General features: G+C 41.4%; 2 protein-coding genes across 3 annotated transcripts; both read left to right on the top strand.

Moving 5' to 3' along the window:
* The first annotated feature begins 1,329 nt into the window (after nucleotides 1–1,329).
* On the top strand, nucleotides 1,330–9,680 carry LOC118391293 (reticulon-1-A). Its single transcript, XM_035782540.2, has 7 exons — nucleotides 1,330–1,491; nucleotides 7,483–7,693; nucleotides 7,892–8,030; nucleotides 8,724–8,793; nucleotides 9,000–9,046; nucleotides 9,164–9,222; nucleotides 9,464–9,680. Exons 1-7 carry the CDS (start codon nucleotides 1,479–1,481, stop codon nucleotides 9,564–9,566), a joined length of 642 nt encoding a protein of 213 aa, XP_035638433.1. The 5' UTR covers nucleotides 1,330–1,478; the 3' UTR covers nucleotides 9,567–9,680.
* A 7-nt stretch (nucleotides 9,681–9,687) lies between these two features.
* Nucleotides 9,688–20,811, top strand: LOC118391292 (ras-related protein Rab-4B-like). Of its 2 annotated transcripts, none has more exons than XM_035782539.2 (8): nucleotides 9,688–11,584; nucleotides 11,908–11,988; nucleotides 12,254–12,368; nucleotides 12,829–12,891; nucleotides 13,022–13,176; nucleotides 15,860–15,955; nucleotides 19,104–19,270; nucleotides 19,475–20,811. In XM_035782539.2, the coding sequence occupies exons 1-7, from the start codon at nucleotides 11,569–11,571 to the stop codon at nucleotides 19,220–19,222; spliced, it is 645 nt and encodes a 214-aa protein (XP_035638432.1). In that variant the 5' UTR covers nucleotides 9,688–11,568; the 3' UTR covers nucleotides 19,223–19,270; nucleotides 19,475–20,811. The 2 variants fall into 2 exon arrangements, with proteins under 2 accessions (XP_035638432.1, XP_035638431.1); XM_035782538.2 differs by having other exon boundaries at nucleotides 19,439–20,811.
* The last annotated feature ends 237 nt before the right edge of the window (nucleotides 20,812–21,048 follow it).

The raw sequence follows: 21,048 nt of genomic DNA, 5'->3' as shown, positions 1-21,048 counted from the left end.
TTTGATGTCTGGGTGGTTTAATACATAATCCACAGCATACATATTAACTTGACGACACTTAAATAGATCTTCAATGTCTGAATTGTTGTTGTTACCCATCCACCAATCACTGCCCTTCTTTATGAGGCTTTCGAAAAGCCTTTGTATTTGAATCTGTGCTTGAAATTCAATACTTAACTGAGGGACCTTACAGATGTTGTATGTATGGGGGACAGAGGTAGGAGTTGGTCATCCCCTATTATTTCATACAGAGTGAGTCCAAGTAACTTGTGATTTGTTAAGCTGAATTTTACTCCTAAACTAATTTAGGCTTGCCTAAACAAAGGGTCTGAATACTTATGCAACTACTATATTTTAGTTATTAATGTTTTATTTATCAATAAATATATAATAAACACAAAATGTGTAGAAATCAAAGGGGTCTGAATACTTTTGCAAACACATGATATATCATTTATTTCATTTGTAATTTTGTAATAGAAAAATACACAATGAAGGGGAATCTTATTTTGTCTTCACGAGAGTGCTTTTGTGAATGAATGTAACATTTCATTTTATTTAACTAGGCAAGTCTGTTACGAACCAATTCTTATTTACAATGACGGCCTACCAAAAGGCCTCCTGCAGGGACAGGGGATTATTTAATAAATAAAAATATAGGACAAAACACACGTCATGAGAGAACACAACACTACATAGAGACCTATAAGACAACTTGGCATTAACACAAGACAACACAGCATGGTAGCAACACAATATGGCAGCAGCACAACATAGTTGCAGCACAAAACAAGGTACAAATATTATTGGGCACAGACAACAGAACAAAGGGCAAGAAGGTAGAGACAGCAATACATCACACAAAGCAGCCACAACTGTCAGTAAGAGTGTCCATGATTGAGTTTTTGAATGAAGAGATTGAGATAAAACTGTCCAGTTTGAGTGTTTGCAGCTTGTTCCAGTTGCTAGCTGCATCAAACTGAAAAGACGAACGACCATAAGGGCTTTGTTTTATATGGGTTATGTATTCTAAAATCAATCAACCCGTAACTCCTATAAGGATTAAATGCCTATACATAAATACTGACCTCTGGTAGAGTGATAGGCCTATGTTGAAAACCTGTTCCTATGATTGGCTTAGGGATCTTGTTTTGTATAACAGACAGGCCAAGGAACCAAGGGTCTCTCTGGAGACTAAGGAACTGTCTACACTTAAAAACATGCAGACGTCTTAGGTTCCCCACGTTATGTGAATGTGCAAGTGTGTGGCTGTGTGTGTGCCTGTGTGCCCTTAAAGAGGGGGTATCCAATTGGCAGGATAAAATTAGGCCAGCAAGGCCCTATACTGCTGACGGGGCTGGTAGGGCCAAAAAAAGATCCTAGCGAGGACCATAGGAGTGCAGGGGGTTCTAGGAGAGCAGCGAGCAGCAAGAGGAAGCGAGTGGGGTGGGTTGTTTGCACAGCAATCAGCTGCTATAATGGCCATCAAAGGTAAGGTGGTGTAAATATGTGACTTGGTCTTAGGTAGACTTGACTTTTGTGTATGGGCTGAGGTCTCCAGCTGGTTTGGGACCAGTGAGAGGGGCTCTACTACTGGGCAGGTGGAGAATTACAGGGCAGGAAGATTAATTCTGATCAGTTCTCTGATAGAGAGCTACAGTTGGTGGAGATAGGGATAGACAACAAAAACAAAATGAGTTGCTGACAGAATGGTGTTTAGCAAGCCTCTTTCTTCTTATATACCTGTGAGGAGTGATGACTCAGAGATATAATCTGTTTTGGCGAATGTTGGTGAATCATTATGGGCACAGCTGTTGGGTATTTAGGGTCAATGGTTGGGGATAGGAGGGAACTCGGCTCTATCTATGAAACATTCCTGGATGTTAGTTGTAATCAGATAATTGCCTTCTAAATTTACACTGGTGTTAGTGAGCTCACTGGAAGTTTCAGCTGTCACCGAAACAACATGTCAGTTTCACTGCAGATCTGCTGTGCATTTGAACTCTCTACTGTCTAATGTATTTTGTGTGTGTGTGTGTGTGTGTGTGTGTGTGTGTGTGTGTGTGTGTGTGTGTGTGTGTGTGTGTGTGTGTGTGTGTGTGTGTGTGTGTGTGTGTGTGTGTGTGTGTGTGTCGCCTCACCACCCTATGAAAACTGATGTGTTGTGAACAGAACCATAAAGACAGTACATGGGTTTCTGTAACACTACATAAAGAGAGACCTAAGACAACAATATAGCAAGGCAGCAACACATGACAACACAGCATGGTAGCAACACAAACATGACAACAAAATGGTAGCAACACAACATGTTTGCAGCACAAAACATGGTGCAAACATTATTGGGCACAGACGACAGCACAAAGGGCAAGTAGGTAGAGACAACAATATATCACGCAAATCAACCACAACGGGTCAGTAAAGAGTGTCCATGATTGAGTCTTTGAATGAAGCGATTGAGATAAAACTGTCCAGTTTGAGTGTTTGTTGCAGCTCGTTCAAGTTGCTAGCTGCAGCGAACTGAAAAGAGGAGCGACCCAGGGATGTGTGTGCTTTGGGGACCTTTAACAGAATGTGACTGGTAGAATGGGTGTTGTATGTGGAGGATGAGGGCTGCAGTAGATATCTCAGGTAGGGGGGAGTGAGGCCTAAGAGGATTTTATAAAAAAGCTTCAACCAGTGGGTCTTGCAACAGGTATACAGAGATGACCAGTTTACAGAGGAGTATAGAGTGCAGTGATGTGTCCTATAAGGAGCATTGGTGGTAAATATGATGGCTGAAAGGTAAAGAACATCTAGCCGCTTGAGAGCACTGTCATGATGTTGCCCTCTTTGGGTACAATGAGCATCATCCCCCTCTCTCTGTCTCTTACACCCAGGCTGCTGTGGTCAGAGAGGTCGTACATTCCTGGAGGAGATGATCTCCCCATGGCCACAGTATAGAGAGATAGTGAGTTTTCATATAGAGAACAAAGGAATTTCTTCCACCTCACAAAACTTGAGGTCCGAACAACATTTATGTTCTGGAGAAGGTATAAAAGATCGGCGAAGAATCCAGCTACGAACTGGTCCATTTGGTACAATTTTGTGAAACTCATGGGAGACAATATGGCCACATTACCATAACGTTGTTTATACAATAGCCTCAGATATGAGGCTTACATCTAATTGTTGTATAAGATGAATGAGGGAGGATGATACTGTTTGTGAAATTTTGTAATGTGATTTTGGACTGTTTAATGAAGGAAACTCCAATTCCCTTAGTTTAACTAACTAGTAACCGGAAGGTTGCGAGTTCAAACCCCCGAGCTGACAAGGTACAAATCTGTCGTTCTGCCCCTGAACAGGCAGTTAACCCACTGTTCCCAGGCCGTCATTGAAAATAAGAATGTGTTCTTAACTGACTTGCCTGGTTAAATAAAGGTAAAAAAATATATAAAAAAAGAGGACTAAATTAACTAAATCAGAGGACCGGCCATGAGCACAGTTATGGTCTTGCATCCTGGGATAGGCCCTTTTCTGCTCTTCCAAATAAAATTCCCACCCGGGTTTACTATCAAGAGACCATGTATCTCTCAATTACAGAGAGGACTAAGTTTGAGACCAGTTTACCTCACCACGAGGGGGCCAAGGTTTGAGACCAGACCAGTTTGCCTCCACACGTGGTTAAACTCTTAGACTATCGATACAGACAGAACAAATCTTGATACTAAGTTTTTGACTAAATCATTGTATGAAGCCAATATTTGCCTTATGTTAAATAAAGGCAGAGAGATTTAAATAAAGGCAGAGAGGTAACAGATCCTGCTAAATATAGACCTATAGCATTGCTTAATTTCGACCAAAGTGCTTGCTAATATGTTGAACAAACATGTAACGGCCATTATTCCTCCGGATCAGACAGGGTTTATCTCTGGCAGGTTCTATTTTTCTAATGTGCGTAGGCTGCTTAACAGTCTATATGCAAATCATGGGAAAGGCTTCAAGGCGGCTATTATATCGCTAGATGCTCAAAAGGCGTTTGACCAAATAGAATGGTCATACAAGTTCAAGCAATCAGTAGGTTCGGATTTGGCGACTCATTTATCGTCTGGGTCAAAATGCTTTATGTCTGTCCAACAACCTCTATTCTGACCAACAGAGACAAATCAAGTCCCTTTGGGCTACCCACTCAGTCCTCTGCTCTTCGCTGTCGCCCTTGAACCCCTAGCGATACAAATAAGGGATCATCCTAATATCCAAGATCTTAAAGTTCAAGTAGGAAACATAGAAAGCCTCATTTCGTTATGCGCAGACGGTGTGTTCCCTTACCTCTCGGGCCCAGTAGCATCCGTCTCTAACCTACTAGACTTAATCAATTCATTTGGCAAACTATCTTGCTATTCAATAAAGTGTGGGAAAGCATCTCACGTGTATCTCAGATGATATTACAGCAAGTGAGCTAGAGAGGATACCATTTAAAGTGGTGCATGACCACTTAACTTACCTGGTACCAAAAATACCTAGAAATCCACAGCTCATCTTCAAGCTTAACTAAAGTGAGCAGGTTGCAAAGCTAAAAAAAATAGAGAGCTGGATAATATTTCCTCTTTCTATGACGGCGCACATTAATGCCATAACATGTTTTTCTCTTCCCAGGTACCTTTAGCTTTGCCAGAATCTTCAAATGTTTCTTACCTCTTCATATTTTAAGACATTAGACTCGCCAATCTTGCCATTTGTCTGGGGTTACAAAAAACATCGTATTTGTAATGCTCACTTGGAAAAGCCCAAGGAAACTAGCCTACCCATCTTTAAACATGAACTTACTGGGAACTGTGTTTTCCTGATAAGTTGGACATGGATGTCCGTCCCCCTGTGGCTACATATGGAAGTCAAGTCTGTAACATTCCTCTCTTCCAGCCTTGCATTTCTCTAAAGCAGAGTGCCCAAACAAACTGACAGGCAACAACTTTGTTTTGAGAAAGTCTAAACCAGATTAACCAGAAGAATTCTAAACCAGATTAAGCATGTTTATAAGGTGCCTGATACCTCTGTATACACCCTGATATTCTTTAATAATTATTTTGTTCCATCTCGGTCTGATAAGGTGTTTGTTGAATGGAGGGAGAAGGGTCTGACCACAATTGAATAGTTATACATAAATAAGCAATTAGTATCATTCATCAACATGTTTCAAGCAGACCACCATAGTCTCTGTGCCCGAGAACACTAACGTAACCTGTCTAAATGACTACCGACCCGTAGCACTCATGTCTGTAGCCATGAAGTGCTTTCAAAGGCTGGTCATGGCTCACATCATCCCAGAAACCCTAGACCCACTCCAATTTGAATATAACATATCCACAGATGATGCCATCTCTATTGCACTCCACACTGCCCTTTCCCACCTGGACAAAAGGAACACCTGTGTGAGAATGCTATTCATTGACTAAGGCTAAGCGTTCAACATCATAGTGCCCTCAAAGCTCATCACTAAGCTAAGGACCCTGGGACTAAACACCTCCCTTCTGCAACTGGATCCTGGACTTCCTTACGGGCCGCCCCCAGGTGGTAAGGGTAGATAACAACATATCTGCCACGCTGATCCTCAACACAGGGGCCCCTCAGGGGTGCGTGCTCAGCCCCCTCCTGTACTCCATGTTCACTCATGACTGCAGGTCCCGGCACAACTCCAACACCATCATTAAGTTTGCCGATGACACAACAGTGGTAGGCTTGATCACCGACAACAACGAGACAGCCTAATGGGAGGAGGTCAAAGACCCGGCCGTGTGGTGCCAGGACAACAACATCTCTGTCAACGTGATCAAGACAAAGGAGATGATTGTGGACTACAGGAAAAGGAGGACAGAGCACGCCCCCATTCTCATCGTCGGGGCCGTAGTGGAGCAGGTTGAGAGCTTCAAGTTCCTTGGTGTCCAATCACTAACAAACTAACATGGTCCAAGCACACCAAGACAGTCTTGAAGAGAGCATTACAAAACCTATTCCCCCATAGGACACTGAAAAGATTTGGCATGGGTCCTCAGATCCTCAAAAGGTTCTACAGCTACACCATCAAGAGCATCCTGACTGGTTGGTATGGCAACTGCTCAGCCTCCGACCACAAGGCACTACAGAGGGTAGTGCGAATGGCCCAGTACATCACTGGGGCCAACCAGCCATCCAGGACCTCTGTACCAGGTGGTGTCAGAGGAAGGACCTAAAAATTGTCAAAGACTTCAACCACCCGAGTCAAAGACTGTTCTCTCTGCTACTGCGTGGCAAGCGGTACTGGAGTGCCAAGTCTAGGTCCAAGAGGCTTTTAAACAGCTTCTACCCCCAAGCCATAAGACTCCTGAACATCTAGTCAAATAGCTACCCAGACTATTTGCAGTGCCCCCCCCTTCCCCTCTTTACACCACTGCTACTCTGTGTTGTCATCTATGCATAGTCACTTTAATAACTACATGTACTTTAATACCTACATGTACATACTACCTCAACTAACCGGTGCCCCTGCACATTGACTCTGTATTGATACCCCCCTGTATATAGTCTCGCTATTGTTATTTTACTGCTGCTCTTTAATTACTTGTTACTTTTATCTATTATTCTTATTCATATATTGTTTAAACTGCATTGTTGGCTAGGGTCTCGTAAGTAAGCATTTCACTGTTCACCTGTTGTATTCGGCGCATGTGACTAATAAAATTAGATTTGAATTAAATAATACATTCAAACTCTTCCATTCACTTTTTTTCCCGTTATTTACAAGTCAGACACTATATCAAAGGGAAAATTCAAAATGTTGACACCCTCCCTGTGCAACATTATTTTGTATGATTTGCTACAGCGTCCTCCCAACTCAAAACACCTCATCTCAGTTAGTCTCCCTTTTTCCAACTGTACAGAGGCTTTTACTAGTCATTTCAAGGAGACATGGAGTAAATAGTTAAATATTGAGATCTCAGATGATCTATGGGGAGAAGCCCTTTCTAGAATTCACTCCTGTTCCATCAATACCAGATATCAATTGATACAATACAAAGTCATGCATAGACTTCACTACTCCAAAACCAAATTGCATAGACTACCCCCAGGTCTCCCCGCTGTGTGACAAATGCAAAGCCTCAGAGGGTTCATTTTAACTCATCTCTTTTGGCTCTGCCCCTACTCAATAATTTTTGGAGAAACATCTTTGGTATTCAAAGGTAAATGAGAGGGCCATTGAACTTGACCCAGAACATTCTCTCTTTGGCTGCTCAGAGTCTGTTCTAAGATCATCCTATGAGGAACAACAGACTCTGATGTTTGAAATGGTGGCTGCAAAAAACTACAAATAAAAATCCTCACAGAATGGAAGTCACTTATTAATCTCTATGACTCATCTATCTCTCCATCTCATTCACTTATTGTCTTCCACCACTTATTAATGAATGAATAAATAATGGTCTTAATGATCTATACCCGCTCCATCCTCTCACTGTCTCTTTGCAGTAATGGACCTGATCTACTGGCGGGATGTGGGGAAGACAGGGCTGGTGGTCACAGGGCTGGTGATAGGCCTGGCTAGCCTGTTCCAGCTCAGTTCCGTCACCATGCTGTCCTACCTGTGTATCTCCATCATGTGTCTCACCTTCCCCCTACGCCTCTACTACAAACTCCTAGAGCTGATACGGAAGATCCCTGAAGGAGTGCACCCCTTTCAGTAAGCACAGTTTACAGCAGTTATGATGCTGTAGTTTAGAGAAACATGATTCAACCTCAAAATGTAATCATTGGAGCATGAAAAACCAACATTCATCTGTGAATGGCTCTGTGCATCTGTTGGTAGAACATTCTTCTTGAAACTAGGTATTTGTTTGATGATGTGTTTGTGCATGTGTCTGTGTGTGTGTGGTACTAGGTCTTATATAGGAGACGACAGCTCTCTGACAGATGAGGAGACTGTGTTGGTGGTGGAGGAGGTCGTGCTAATGATGGCCTTCGCCATCACAGAGATCAAACGCCTGCTCTTCATCGACAGCATCATGAACTCCATCAAGGTCAGGGGCCATTACCAATGTCCCTCAGAAAACTAAGAGAAAATTCAGTGTATTACTGTACTATACCGTAATGAGGTCTCTTCGGTCCCTTAGTCCAAAACAGACTATGGAAGGCGCACAGTACTATATAGAGCCATGACTACATGGAACTCTATTCCACATCAAGTAACTCATGCAAGCAGTAAAATTATATTTAAAAAACAGATAAAAAAACACCTTATGGAACAGCGGAGACTGTGAAGCAACACAAACATAGGCACAGACTCATGCATACACAGAAACAATAACATACACACACCTACACATGGATTTTGTGTTGTAGATATGTGGTAGTCGTGTAGTGGCCTGAGGGAACACACTTAATGTGTTCTGAAATCTGTTGTGAATGTATTGTAATGTTTTAAAGATGGTATAACTGCCTTAATTTAGCTGGAACCCAGGAAGAGTAGCTGCTGCCTTTTACCATAAATAATACAAATACAAATGTGTGTGGGGACTAGGGAGGAAGGTAGAAGTCAAAGTCACATAATCACCAGCACTTGAATCAGACAACATAACTGGTTCTCCTGAGCTCTTACATCAGTAACATTAAACAATACATCAACAAAACATAATCATTGCTTCATAAGCTCACATGCTATCGCTTCTGTTGCCAAACAATGCCAATCTAAAAAGCTGTTGCTCTGTTTTCAGTTTGTGGTGCTGCTGTACGTGTTGACCTATATGGGCATCACGACCAATGGTCTGACCCTGGTGATAGTTGGTGAGACCCTACTAATCCACTCAACACCTGTCTATCTGACTGTCTTACACCACACGGTCCTACAGAACCATCCTCATACATCTGATAATTATCTCCTAATAAGTCCTGTTTCATTCATACTTGAAACTCCCCTCACTGCTCTGATCTGTAAATAATAACGTGAACATAGTTTGTTGATCTGATTTCCTTCTCTGTCTCTTTCGCAGGTGTCATCTGTGTTTTCTCTCTTCCTCTGTTCTACAAACAAATGCAGGTGAGGCAGTGAGCTCCTATTGTTCATAGACTATTTGTTGAGAGATTATTATAATGTAATCCACATAACAGCCGCAAACAAAGGACTGTGTCTAATCTACACGTGTTTGGATGACAGGGGCGAATGAAAAGGATTAGCAAAGCGGTCAGAGGCCTCCTGAGGAAAATCAAAAACTTGTAAGTGCTGCACAAGCCTGTTCAAATGACTGATATAACTGTTCTCATTTTTTATATGGCAAATTTTATCACTAAACCCTACAGGGACATTTAATATCCTGTTCTAGAACATTCATGTCATAATAACCCAACAAACCTTTGCTAGCCACATTACAAATATCTCTTAATGTATGTCATTTTTTGACGCCATTCAAAAAACACTGACTTCCCCATTTTGAAAGGATCCCTTTTGTCTTTGCAGGTTTAAGATGTTGTACAGTAAACTGAGACCCTCTCCTGCGACTACATCTGCCACAACCCCCACTCCCACCCCGGCCCCAAAACACAAACTCAAGTCAAAGTGATGAGACAGAGAGAGGGGGATCTATGGGAAAAGAGGGGGGTCACTCATACTTCTTATCTTATCATGCCACCTGGGATCAGGGGCTAGGCAACTCTGACAAGGGGAGTTGGGGTACAGGGGGGTTGGGAGGCTACTGGTGCTTTTATATTTCCACATTTCCTTTTTTTGTGGTGTCTGTGAATGGAAGCAAGATTTCAAATCCAATGTTTGGTCTTGGTACATATAGGCCTACTGAAGATGTTTACAGACAAATGCATCATTCTTCGTCACACGTCTTGTTCTTGAGGCACTAGCTGACAGACACAAAGTCATTAAATCAGATTTTAAACCTAACCTTAACCACACTGCTAACCCTAATGCCTAACACTAACCTTAAATTAAGACCAAAAAGTACATTTTTGTTTTCGTTCATTTTTTAAATAAATTATAGCCAATTACGACTTTACAGCTGGCCTATCTAAGAGGAAATCGCTCACTTATGCCTCCAGGTCAAGACAGGAGGATTTTTAAAATTTAAATCTAAAAGACAACAAGCTTGCCTTGTCATGAGTCAAATATTTGTTTTTATACCACATAACACATGCCATCGTAAGACAACACAGGGTGAATACTGGCTATCTAACCACATGCCCAAAACTGTAATTGACTTTGAAAGTACACTCAAAGTGTGAGAATGGGTACTTACTCAAAGTATGTGTGAGAATGGGTACTTCTCAAAGTAAGTGTGAGAATGGGTACTTCTCAAAGTAAGTGTGAGAATGGGTACTTACTCAAAGTAAGTGTGAGAATGGGTACTTCTCAAAGTAAGTGTGAGAATGGGTACTTACTCAAAGTAAGTGTGAGAATGGGTACTTCTCAAAGTAAGTGTGAGAATCGGTGAATGGGTACTTAACTCAAAAGTGGCAAACTTTTGGGGGGATTTTTGTTTAAATTGTTGAATAAATGTTTCACAATTTCTAAACGGCTCCTATTAATTTATATTTTTTGGCATCTCAGAATGTCACTGTCAAAGGATGAGGACAGACAGAAAGACGACAGACAGACAGGCAGATAGACAGACAAACACACACGCACATTAGGCTATATAGTTTAATTATTCATAAAAATAAATAATTCTACAACATTTGATGATTATGTAGGCCTAAATAATTATCAAAAATATTTTTTGTTATTTTATTTCACCTTTATTTAAGCAGGTAGGCCAGTTGAGAACAAGTTCTCATTTACAACTGCGACCTGACCAAGATAAAGCAAAGTAGTGCGACACAAACAACACAGAGCTACACATGGAATAAACAAACGTACAGTCAATAACCCAATAGAAAAGTCTATATACAGTGTGTGCAAATGAGGTAAGATTAGGGAGGTAAGGCAATAAATAGGCCGGAGTGACGAAGTAATTACAATGTAGCAATTAATATAACTGAATGATCCACAAATAATAGCTGAATACATGTTATCATCAAAAGTATTGCAACTGACAGGTTGAGTCAGCGTAAAATATAGATCAAACAGCTACAGGCAACAGAGGCTATGTCCAAGATTATGCACCACAGTTATCTTGACACCTCTCTGAAAACGGTCGTCACTATTTAGCACAGCCACAGTCATAAACCCCGCCTATTTTACAATGAATGTTCTTAAAATCTGATTTTAAATCTAACCTTAACCACATTTCTAACCTTATGCCAAACCGTAACCTTAAATTAATACCAAAAAGCTACTTTGTTTTTATGAATTTTAACGATATACAATTCTGACTTTGTGACTGTGGTAACTTGTTACAACCTCGGTAAACAAATCATTTTACGTAGCTAGAGCGTTGCAATTTTCGTCATCACGTCCTGTCAACCCTATTCCTCTATCTTGGATGGTAAATTAGATGAACTCTTCTGATTAAATGGGATTTATGCCAATTTGTGAAATATAGTCTTCATATTTGATAAGAAAATAGTTTGTAATTGACATTGCGGCACTTGAAGAGCTTGAAGACATCAAAGGAAATGACAGAAACGTATGGTAAGCAAAGCAATATCTGGCTTCACTGTCTCCTAACCTTAATGTCCGTTCTTTCGTCTGGGACAAGAAACAAGATGAAGCTTGCAAGCTAGACAGCCGCCTATAGCAAGTTGTCAACCATTACTTACAACATCTAGTTTTCTAAATCTTTATCAGTCGTCGCCAGGAACCCTAACCACTGCTTCTGTTTAAATTGTGAGAAAATTACATTGCTCGTGGCTTTCAACAACACCCTGCTCTTGGCTTCCGCCTTGTGGTCAGTCTGTCGTCGTGTGATGTAGTAAATGTATTATTGATTTTTTTCCCCCATTATTCTTTTCCAGATTTCCTTTTTAAATTCTTGGTGATTGGAAGTGCAGGATCAGGGAAATCCTGTCTTCTCCATCAATTTATAGAAAACAAGTGTAAGTCAAATTGTTATTATAGTGATTATGTTGAACTTCCAGAAAGAGGTCATGTCTTAAAGATCACTGCCCCCACGGACATGGTACTGTAATGTTAACGTAGGGTACTGTAATGGTATTCACTACCAAGTTTACTCTACTTTTACATTAAGCTGTATCACACTACATGAAAGATGACAGCAATGCTCCTCTACCAAATGTAACAGAGAGTGTAATTAACTATGGTGTCTGTACTGTACTGTGTTTTCTGTTCTGTACCATGTAGTCAAGCAGGACTCCAGCCACACCATTGGGGTGGAGTTTGGCTCCCGGGTGGTGATGGTCGCCGGTAAGACGATCAAGCTGCAGATCTGGGACACAGCTGGACAGGAACGATTCCGGTAGGTAGCTTTACTGGGCTCCTGAGTGGGGCAGTGGTCTAAGGCACTGCATCTCAATACTAGAGGCGTCAATTTCAGGCTGTATCACAAGCTGCTGTGATTGGGAGTCCCATAGGGTGGGGCACAATTGGCCCAGCGTTGTCGTGGTTAGGGTTTGGCCGGGGTAGGCCGTCATTGTAAATAATAATTTGATCTTAACTGACTTGCCTAGTTAAATATTATTTTTTATTTAAAATAAGTTAAATAGTGCACATTAACAGGAAGCATTTTATCTGTGCATGACTGTCTAATGTTATCTCAGCAGGATGTTCATTTGATCGGAGAGAGGTTGTTACTGGGGTCATTTGAGAGACATTCAAATGACTGGGATGAGATCATTAGATAGATTGGATTAGATCATGAGATAGTATTTGTGGATGTTCTAAGAGTCTGCTCTGACTCTTTCCCCCCATACTTTCAGGTCAGTGACTCGCAGTTATTACAGAGGGGCAGCAGGGGCTCTCCTGGTTTATGACATCACCAGGTAAGACCCTGATTTAGACCAATTCCAAGTCAACAGTCACAGTTCATAATATCACTTTATTCCGTTGCAGCCATGTCAGTGAATTTTAAACATAATTATACCTCTGTGTCTATCTGTCTGTGTAACCAAGTCGGGAAACGTATAATGCCCTGACCAACTGGTTAACAGACGCTCGAACGCTGGCCAGTCCAAACATCGTCATCATCCTGTGTGGGAACAAGAAAGACCTGGAGGCTGACAGAGAGGTCACCTTCCTTGAGGCGGCCCGCTTCGCCCAGGAGAACGGTAATGTAGCCTAATGACCATGCATTGTGATAATGTAGCCTGATGACTATATAAGTCTGGGACCAAAAGGCATCTGAACAGCTTCTACCCCCAAGCCATAAGACTGCTGAATAGTTAATCAAATGGCTAACCGGACTAATGCATTGACTCTTTTTTTGCACTGACTCTCTTACACTGAGTCAATGCACACTCACTGGACTCACTGCACACAATAACTCACACAAAACACACACATGCATATTGACGCCACACACACTTTCACTTACTCCACATACGATGCTGCTAATCTGTTTATTATCTATCCTGATTGCATAGTCACTTTTATCCCTACCTACATGACCTCAATTACTTCGTACCCCTGTACATTGACCCGGTACCAGTACTCCTTCTATATAGCCACGTTATTGTTATTTATTGTGTTACTATTTTCAATTTTTATTAGTAAATTTTCTTCGTTTTTAAGTTTGCAATGTTGGGAAAGGGCTCGTAAGTAAGCACTTCACGGTAAAGTCTACACCTGTTGTGTTTGGTGCATGTGACAAATATAATTTGATTTGACATGACCCTGCGTAGTGATCGAAAGACAGTTGATGTTTGCAACTTTTTATTTATTTTAGCTTTATTTTACTAGGCAAGTCAGTTAAGAACAAATTCTTATTTTCAATGACGGCCTAGGAACAGTGGGTTAACTGCCTGTTCAGGGGCAGAACGAGAGATTTGTACCTTGTCAGCTCGGGGATTCGAACTTGCAACCTTTCGGTTACTAGTCCAACGCTCTAGCCACTAGGTTACCCTGCCGCCCCATTGTGACTATAAAGACAAGTGATGTTTGTTACTATAAAGACAGGTGATGTTTGTGACTATAAAGACAGGTGATGTTTGTGACTATAAAGACAGGTGATGTTTGTGACTATAAAGACAGGTGATGTTTGTGACTATAAAGACGGGTGATGTTTGCGTCTTTAAAGACGGGTGATGTTTGCGTCTTTAAAGACAGGTGATGTTTGCGTCTTTAAAGACGGGTGATGTTTGCAACTATAAAGACGGGTGATGTTTGTGACTATAAAGACGGGTGATGTTTGTGACTATAAAGATGGGTGATGTTTGTGACTATAAAGACGGGTAATGTTTGTGACTATAAAGACGGGTGATGTTTGTGACTATAAAGACGGGTGATGTTTGCGACTATAAAGACGGGTGATGTTTGTGACTATAAAGACGGGTGATGTTTGCGACTATAAAGACGGTAATGTTTGTGACTATAGAGACAGGTGATGTTTGCGACTTTAAAGACGAGTGATGTTTGCGACTTTAAAGACGGGTAATGTTTGTGACTATAAAGACGGGTGATGTTTGACTATAAAGACGGGTGATGTTTGACTATAAAGACGGGTGATGTTTGTGACTATAAAGACGGGTGATGTTTGTGACTATAAAGATGGGTGATGTTTGCGACTATAAAGACGGGTAATGTTTGTGACTATAAAGACAGGTGATGTTTGCGACTATAAAGACGGTAATGTTTGTGACTATAGAGACAGGTGATGTTTGCGACTTTAAAGACGAGTGATGTTTGCGACTTTAAAGACGGGTAATGTTTGTGACTATAAAGACGGGTGATGTTTGACTATAAAGACGGGTGATGTTTGACTATAAAGACGGGTGATGTTTGTGACTATAAAGACGGGTGATGTTTGTGACTATAAAGATGGGTGATGTTTGTGACTATAAAGACGGGTAATGTTTGTGACTATAAAGACAGGTGATGTTTGTGACTATAAAGATGGGTGATGTTTGTGACTATAAAGACGGGTGATGTTTGCGACTATAAAGACGGGTGATGTTTGCGACTTTAAAGACGGGTAATGTTTGTGACTATAAAGACGGGTGATGTTTGACTATAAAGACGGGTGATGTTTGACTATAAAGACGGGTGATGTTTGTGACTATAAAGACGGGTGATGTTTGTGACTATAAAGATGGGTGATGTTTGCGACTATAAAGACGGGTAATGTTTGTGACTATAAAGACAGGTGATGTTTGTGACTATAAAGATGGGTGATGTTTGTGACTATAAAGACGGGTAATGTTTGTGACTATAAAGACGGGTGATGTTTGCGACTATAAAGACGGGTGATGTTTGTGACTATAAAGACGGGTGATGTTTGTGACTATAAAGACGGGTGATGTTTGCGACTATAAACACGGGTGATGTTTGTGACTATAAAGACGGGTAATGTTTGTGACTATAAAGACGGGTGATGTTTGTGACTATAAAGACGGGTAATGTTTGTGACTATAAAGACGGGTGATGTTTGTGACTATAAAGACGGGTAATGTTTGTGACTATAAAGACGGGTGATGTTTGCGACTATAAAGACGGGTGATGTTTGCGACTATAAAGACGGGTGATGTTTGCGACTTTAAAGACGAGTGATGTTTGCGACTTTAAAGACGGGTGATGTTTGTGACTATAAAGACGGGTGATGTTTGTGACTATAAAGACGGGTGATGTTTGTGACTATAAAGACGGGTAATGTTTGTGACTATAGAGACAGGTGATGTTTGCGACTTTAAAGACGAGTGATGTTTGCGACTTTAAAGACGGGTGATGTTTGTGACTATAGATAAAGGAGATTGGTCCTTTTATCCATGTTGTCTCTCTTTGTTGTTATAAAAACAGAACTGATGTTCCTGGAGACGAGTGCCCTCACCGGAGAGAATGTGGAGGAGGCCTTCCTTAAATGTGGTCGCACCATCCTCAACAAGATAGATTCAGGTAATAACACACACACTTATACTCACTTCTTACTAATAGCTGCACGAGGAGCCATGTTTTGCACTAGGGAATTGCATGCAAAACATCCTGTGGCGTTCTGCATTAGCATTGAATAGCCCCCGTGATATGCAACTTTTCAGGGAAGTTAGGAATCAATATACACAGGCAGTTAGGAAAGCTAAGGCTAGCTTTTTTAAACAGAAATTTGCATCCTGCAGTACAAACTCAAAAAAGTTCTGGGACACTAAAGTCCATGGAGAATAAGAGCACCTTCTCCCAGCTGCCCACTGCTCTGAGGCTAGGAAACACTGTTACAACCGACAAATCCACTATAATTGAGAATTTCAATAAGCATTTCTCTATGGCTTGCCATGCTTTCCACCTGGCTTCCCCTACCCCAGTCAACTGCCCAGCACCCTCCACAGCAATCCGCCCAAGACCCCACCATTTCTCCTTCACCCATAAAATCAAATCAAATCAAATCTAAATTTATTTGTCACATACCCATGGTTAGCAGATGTTAATGCGAGTGTAGCGAAATGCTTGTGCTTCTAGTTCCGACAATGCAGTGATAACCAACAAGTAATCTAACTAACAATTCCAAAACTACTGTCTTATACACAGTGTAAGGGGATAAGGAATATGTACATAAGGATATATGAATGAGTGATGGTACAGAGCAGCATACAGTAGATGGTATCGAGTACAGTATATACATATGAGATGAGTATGTAGACAAAGTAAACAAAGTGGCATAGTTAAAGTGGCTAGTGATACATGTGTTACATAAGGATGCAGTCGATGATGTAGAGTACAGTATATACGTATGCATATGAGATGAATAATGTAGGGTAAGTAACATTATATAAGGTAGCATTGTTTAAAGTGGCTAGTGATATATTTACATAATTTCCCATCAATTCCCATTATTAAAGTGGCTGGAGTTGGGTCAGTGTCAATGACAGTGTGTTGCCAGCAGCCACTCAATGTTAGTGGTGGCTGTTTAACAGTCTGATGGCCTTGAGATAGAAGCTGTTTTTCAGTCTCTCGGTCCCAGCTTTGATGCACCTGTACTGACCTCGCCTTCTGGCGAGGTCAGATAGCTGATGTTCTGAAAGAGCTGCAAAATCTGGACCCCTACAAATCAGCCGGGCTAGACAATCTGGACCCTCTCTTTCTTAAATTATCTGCCGAAATTGTTGCAACCCCTATTACTAGCCTGTTCAACCTCTCTTTTGTATCGTCTGAGATTCCCAAAGATTGGAAAGCTGCCGCGGTCATCCCCCTCTTCAAAGGGGGAGACACTCTAGACCCAAACTGCTACAGACCTATATCTATCCTACCCTGCATCTCTAAGGTCTTCGAAAGCCAAGTTAACAAACAGATTACTGACCATTTTGAATCACATCTTACCTTCTCCGCTACGCAATCTGGTTTCCGAGCTGGTCATGGGTGCGCCTCAGCCACGCTCAAGGTCCTTAACGATATCATAACTGCCATCGATAAGAGACAGTACTGTGCAGCTGTATTCATCGACCTGGCCAAGGCTTTCGACTCTGTCAATCACCACATTCTTATTGGCAGACTCAACAGCCTTGGTTTCTCAAATGATTGCCTTGCCTGGTTCACCAACTACTTCTCTGATAGAGCTCAGTGTGTCAAATCGGAGGGCCTGTTGTCCAGACCTCTGGCAGTCTCTATGGGGGTGCTACAGGGTTCAATTCTCGGGGCGACTCTCTTCTCTGTATACATCAATGATGTCGCTCTTGCTGCTGGTGATTCTCTAATCCACCTCTACGCAGATGACACCATTCTGTATACTTCTTTCCCTTCTTTGGACACTGTGTTAACTAACCTCCAGACGAGCTTCAATGCCATACAACTCTCCTTCCGTGGCCTCCAACTGCTCTTTAACTCAAATAAAACTAAATGCATGCTATTAAACCAATCATTGCCCGCACCTGCTCGCACATCCAGCATCACTACTCTGGACGGCTCTGACTTAAAATACGTGGATAACTACAAATACCTAGGTGTCTGGCTAGACTGTAAACTCTCCTTCCAGACTCACATTAAGCATCTCCAATCAAAAATGTAATCTAGAATCGGCTTCCTATTTCGCAACAAAGGTTCCTTCACTCATGCTGCCAAACATACCCTCGTAAAACTGACGATCCTACCGATCCTTGACTTCGGCGATGTCATCTATAAAATAGCTTCCAACACTCTACTCAGCAAACTGGATGTAGTCTATCACAGTGCCATCCGTTTTGTCACCAAAGCCCCATATACTACCCACCACCGCTCTCGTTGGCTGGCCCTCGCTTCATACTCGTCACCAAACCCACTGGCTACAGGTTATCTACAAGTCTCTGCTAGGTAAAGCACCTCCCTATCTCAGCTCGCTGGTCACCATAGCAGCACCCACTCGTAGCACACGCTCCAGCAGGTATATCTCACTGGTCACACCCAAAGCCAATTCTTCCTTTGGTCGCCTTTCCTTCCAGTTCTCTGCTGCCACTGACTGGAACGAACTGCAAAAATCACTGAAGCTGGAGATTCCCATCTCCCTCACCAGCTTTAAGAACCAGCTGTCAGAGCAGCTCACAGATCACTGCACCTGTTCATAGCCCATCTATATACAGCCCATCTATCTACCTCATTCCCATACTGTATTTATTTATTTTGCTCCTTTTGCACCACAGTATCTCTACTTGCACATCCATCTTTTGCACATCTACCATTCCAGTGTTTAATTGCTATATTGTAATTACTTCGCCACCATGGCCTATTTATTGCCTTAACTCCCTTATCCTACCTCATTTGTACTCACTGTAAATAGACTTTGTTTTCTTTTTTTTATACTGTATTATTGACTGTATATTTTGTTCATTCCATGTGTAACTCTGTGTGGTTGTATGTGTCAAACTGCTATGCTTTATCTTTGCCAGGCCGCAGTTGCAAATGAGAACTTGTTCTCAACTAGCTTACCTGGTTAAATAAAGGTGAAATAAAAAATAAAAAAATGCATTCACATGACCTAAAGTGACAACTGTGTGTGAACTGTACTGAACTTTGGAACTGTGTACTGTATATCTATTCATTGATTTTCTCATGTGTTTAATATGTGGATGTGTCTCGTCTGTAGGTGAGTTAGACCCGGAACGGATGGGCTCAGGGATCCAGTATGGTGACACAACGGTGAGGCAGCTTCGCCAGTCGCCACAGGCTGGCTCAGCACAGGGCAGAGATCAGTGCAACTGTTAAAGGCTAATGCTAACCTAGCTCTAAGACACACAGAACCCATGTCTCCAGGTAAGTAGTTAATTTCGTTAAGCCTGTACTGAAAGCAGTGTGGCTGTTTGCAATTACATGTGTATTTCAAGTGTTGAGTGTTCCTTCAATTGATCATCTGCTGTGATTTCCTTGATTTATGATTTTTAGAGCACTTAAAGATAGGTTAACAGTTACATCTCTCTCTAGGCCCCGATGTAAATCTAACAGTATCTGCACACTCAGGCCTTTGGAGGACTGCCCTGTGACTCTTGACCCCTGCACTTGGACTACTTCTGGAGAGACCCTGTGTAAAAATGTGGGCTGGGTTGTCACGGAGCTATCTGGGTTGTCACGGAGCTACTCTCCTCCAGGCCTTTCTCTCTCTGACTACTGCTCCAGTCCGTGTCGCCAGGGAATACAAGTGACATCAGCAGAGAGGACTGATCAGTCACAGAGCCAGGCCAATGGACACACACAGGACATTTGTTTTCAATGTCTTTACTCAGAAGCAGCCACAGCAGCTCACAAACCTCTCACTGTTCAAACTCTGATTAGACCGACATGGTGTAAGGAGAACATCAGACGTTAATTTGTGTCCAATCTCTATAAAAGTTAAGCCTATTTATTGGTTGTGTTGAAAGCTGTAAGATATTGTAAATATATCAAAAGGAAATATAACATTTATGTGATATTTGTGTACAATGTTTTAAGAGACTGAAAAAAAGCTGGGGACTTGTGGTAGTCACCGTGTACACATACTGTAATGTGTGAATGTGTGTGTGAAAATTGTTACAACGTTAAAGCTGGAATCCTTATCGGTGAAACGTCTTGTTTGCTCTATTACAACAACAAAGAAGTTACTTCAAACAATGAACACTGTTTTTTTCCCCTCAGACATCATTGCATGGCAGAGGAGGCTGGTGGGAGGAGCTGTAAGAGGATGAGCTCATTGTAATGGCTGGAATGGAGTCAATGGAACATAGTCAAGGATATGGTTTCCATGTTTGATACTGTTCCATTTATTCAATTTCAGCCATTACAATGAGCCCATCCTCTTACAGCTCCTCCCACCAGTCTCCTCTGTAATGCAATCATGATGGAACGGCAGGTTTTTTTTTTTTTTTACCACAATGCTGGATGCTCATATCCTCTGTTTCAAAATCAAAACAACAACAAATGCGCCAAAAACATTGCACTGTTTCACCTTTCGCAGATCTCAGCTTTAATATCTTTGACTGACTATCATAATCTCCAAGTTTGGGGCAAACAAATATGTATTTTAAATGTGTAAGGTGTTGTGCAATGATTATGAAAGGGTTAAGACCATATCTAAATCCATTCTAACCAGAATGTCATTGATAGATTGAGTGATAATTGGTGTATTTACTTGATGTAAAGCACAAATGTGAAAATCTACAATTTTTGCATATATCTGGACTATGATCTTACGTATGACCTGTCTATCTATAAAATGTATCACTATGTGTGCTAGATGTAACTGTTGAACGGAAGAATTGCCCCTCTTTGCAAAGCCTGTATGATCTTGAATTAATAAATTATTTAACCAAATGTTCATTAAACTTTCTACTGCTATGACTTTCTATTTCTATGAGTGTGGCTAAGAAACATAAACACAATCCATCAACATAGGATGAGCATATTCAGTGTTAAATTGAGCCGGACTCCTGCACCTTGGGTCAAAGGGAGGAGCCAAAGAGAAAAGTAGCGTAAACCAAGGTTAGGGTTGTGGTTGTGGTGTTCTAAATTTCTTTAAGACGGTCATACTATGGATCATTTAGCTATTTGATTTTAAATGT

This window comes from Oncorhynchus keta, chromosome 12 (assembly GCF_023373465.1).
Source record: "Oncorhynchus keta strain PuntledgeMale-10-30-2019 chromosome 12, Oket_V2, whole genome shotgun sequence".
Lineage (NCBI taxonomy): Eukaryota > Metazoa > Chordata > Actinopteri > Salmoniformes > Salmonidae > Oncorhynchus > Oncorhynchus keta.
This window is presented reverse-complemented; position numbering and strand designations above follow the sequence as displayed.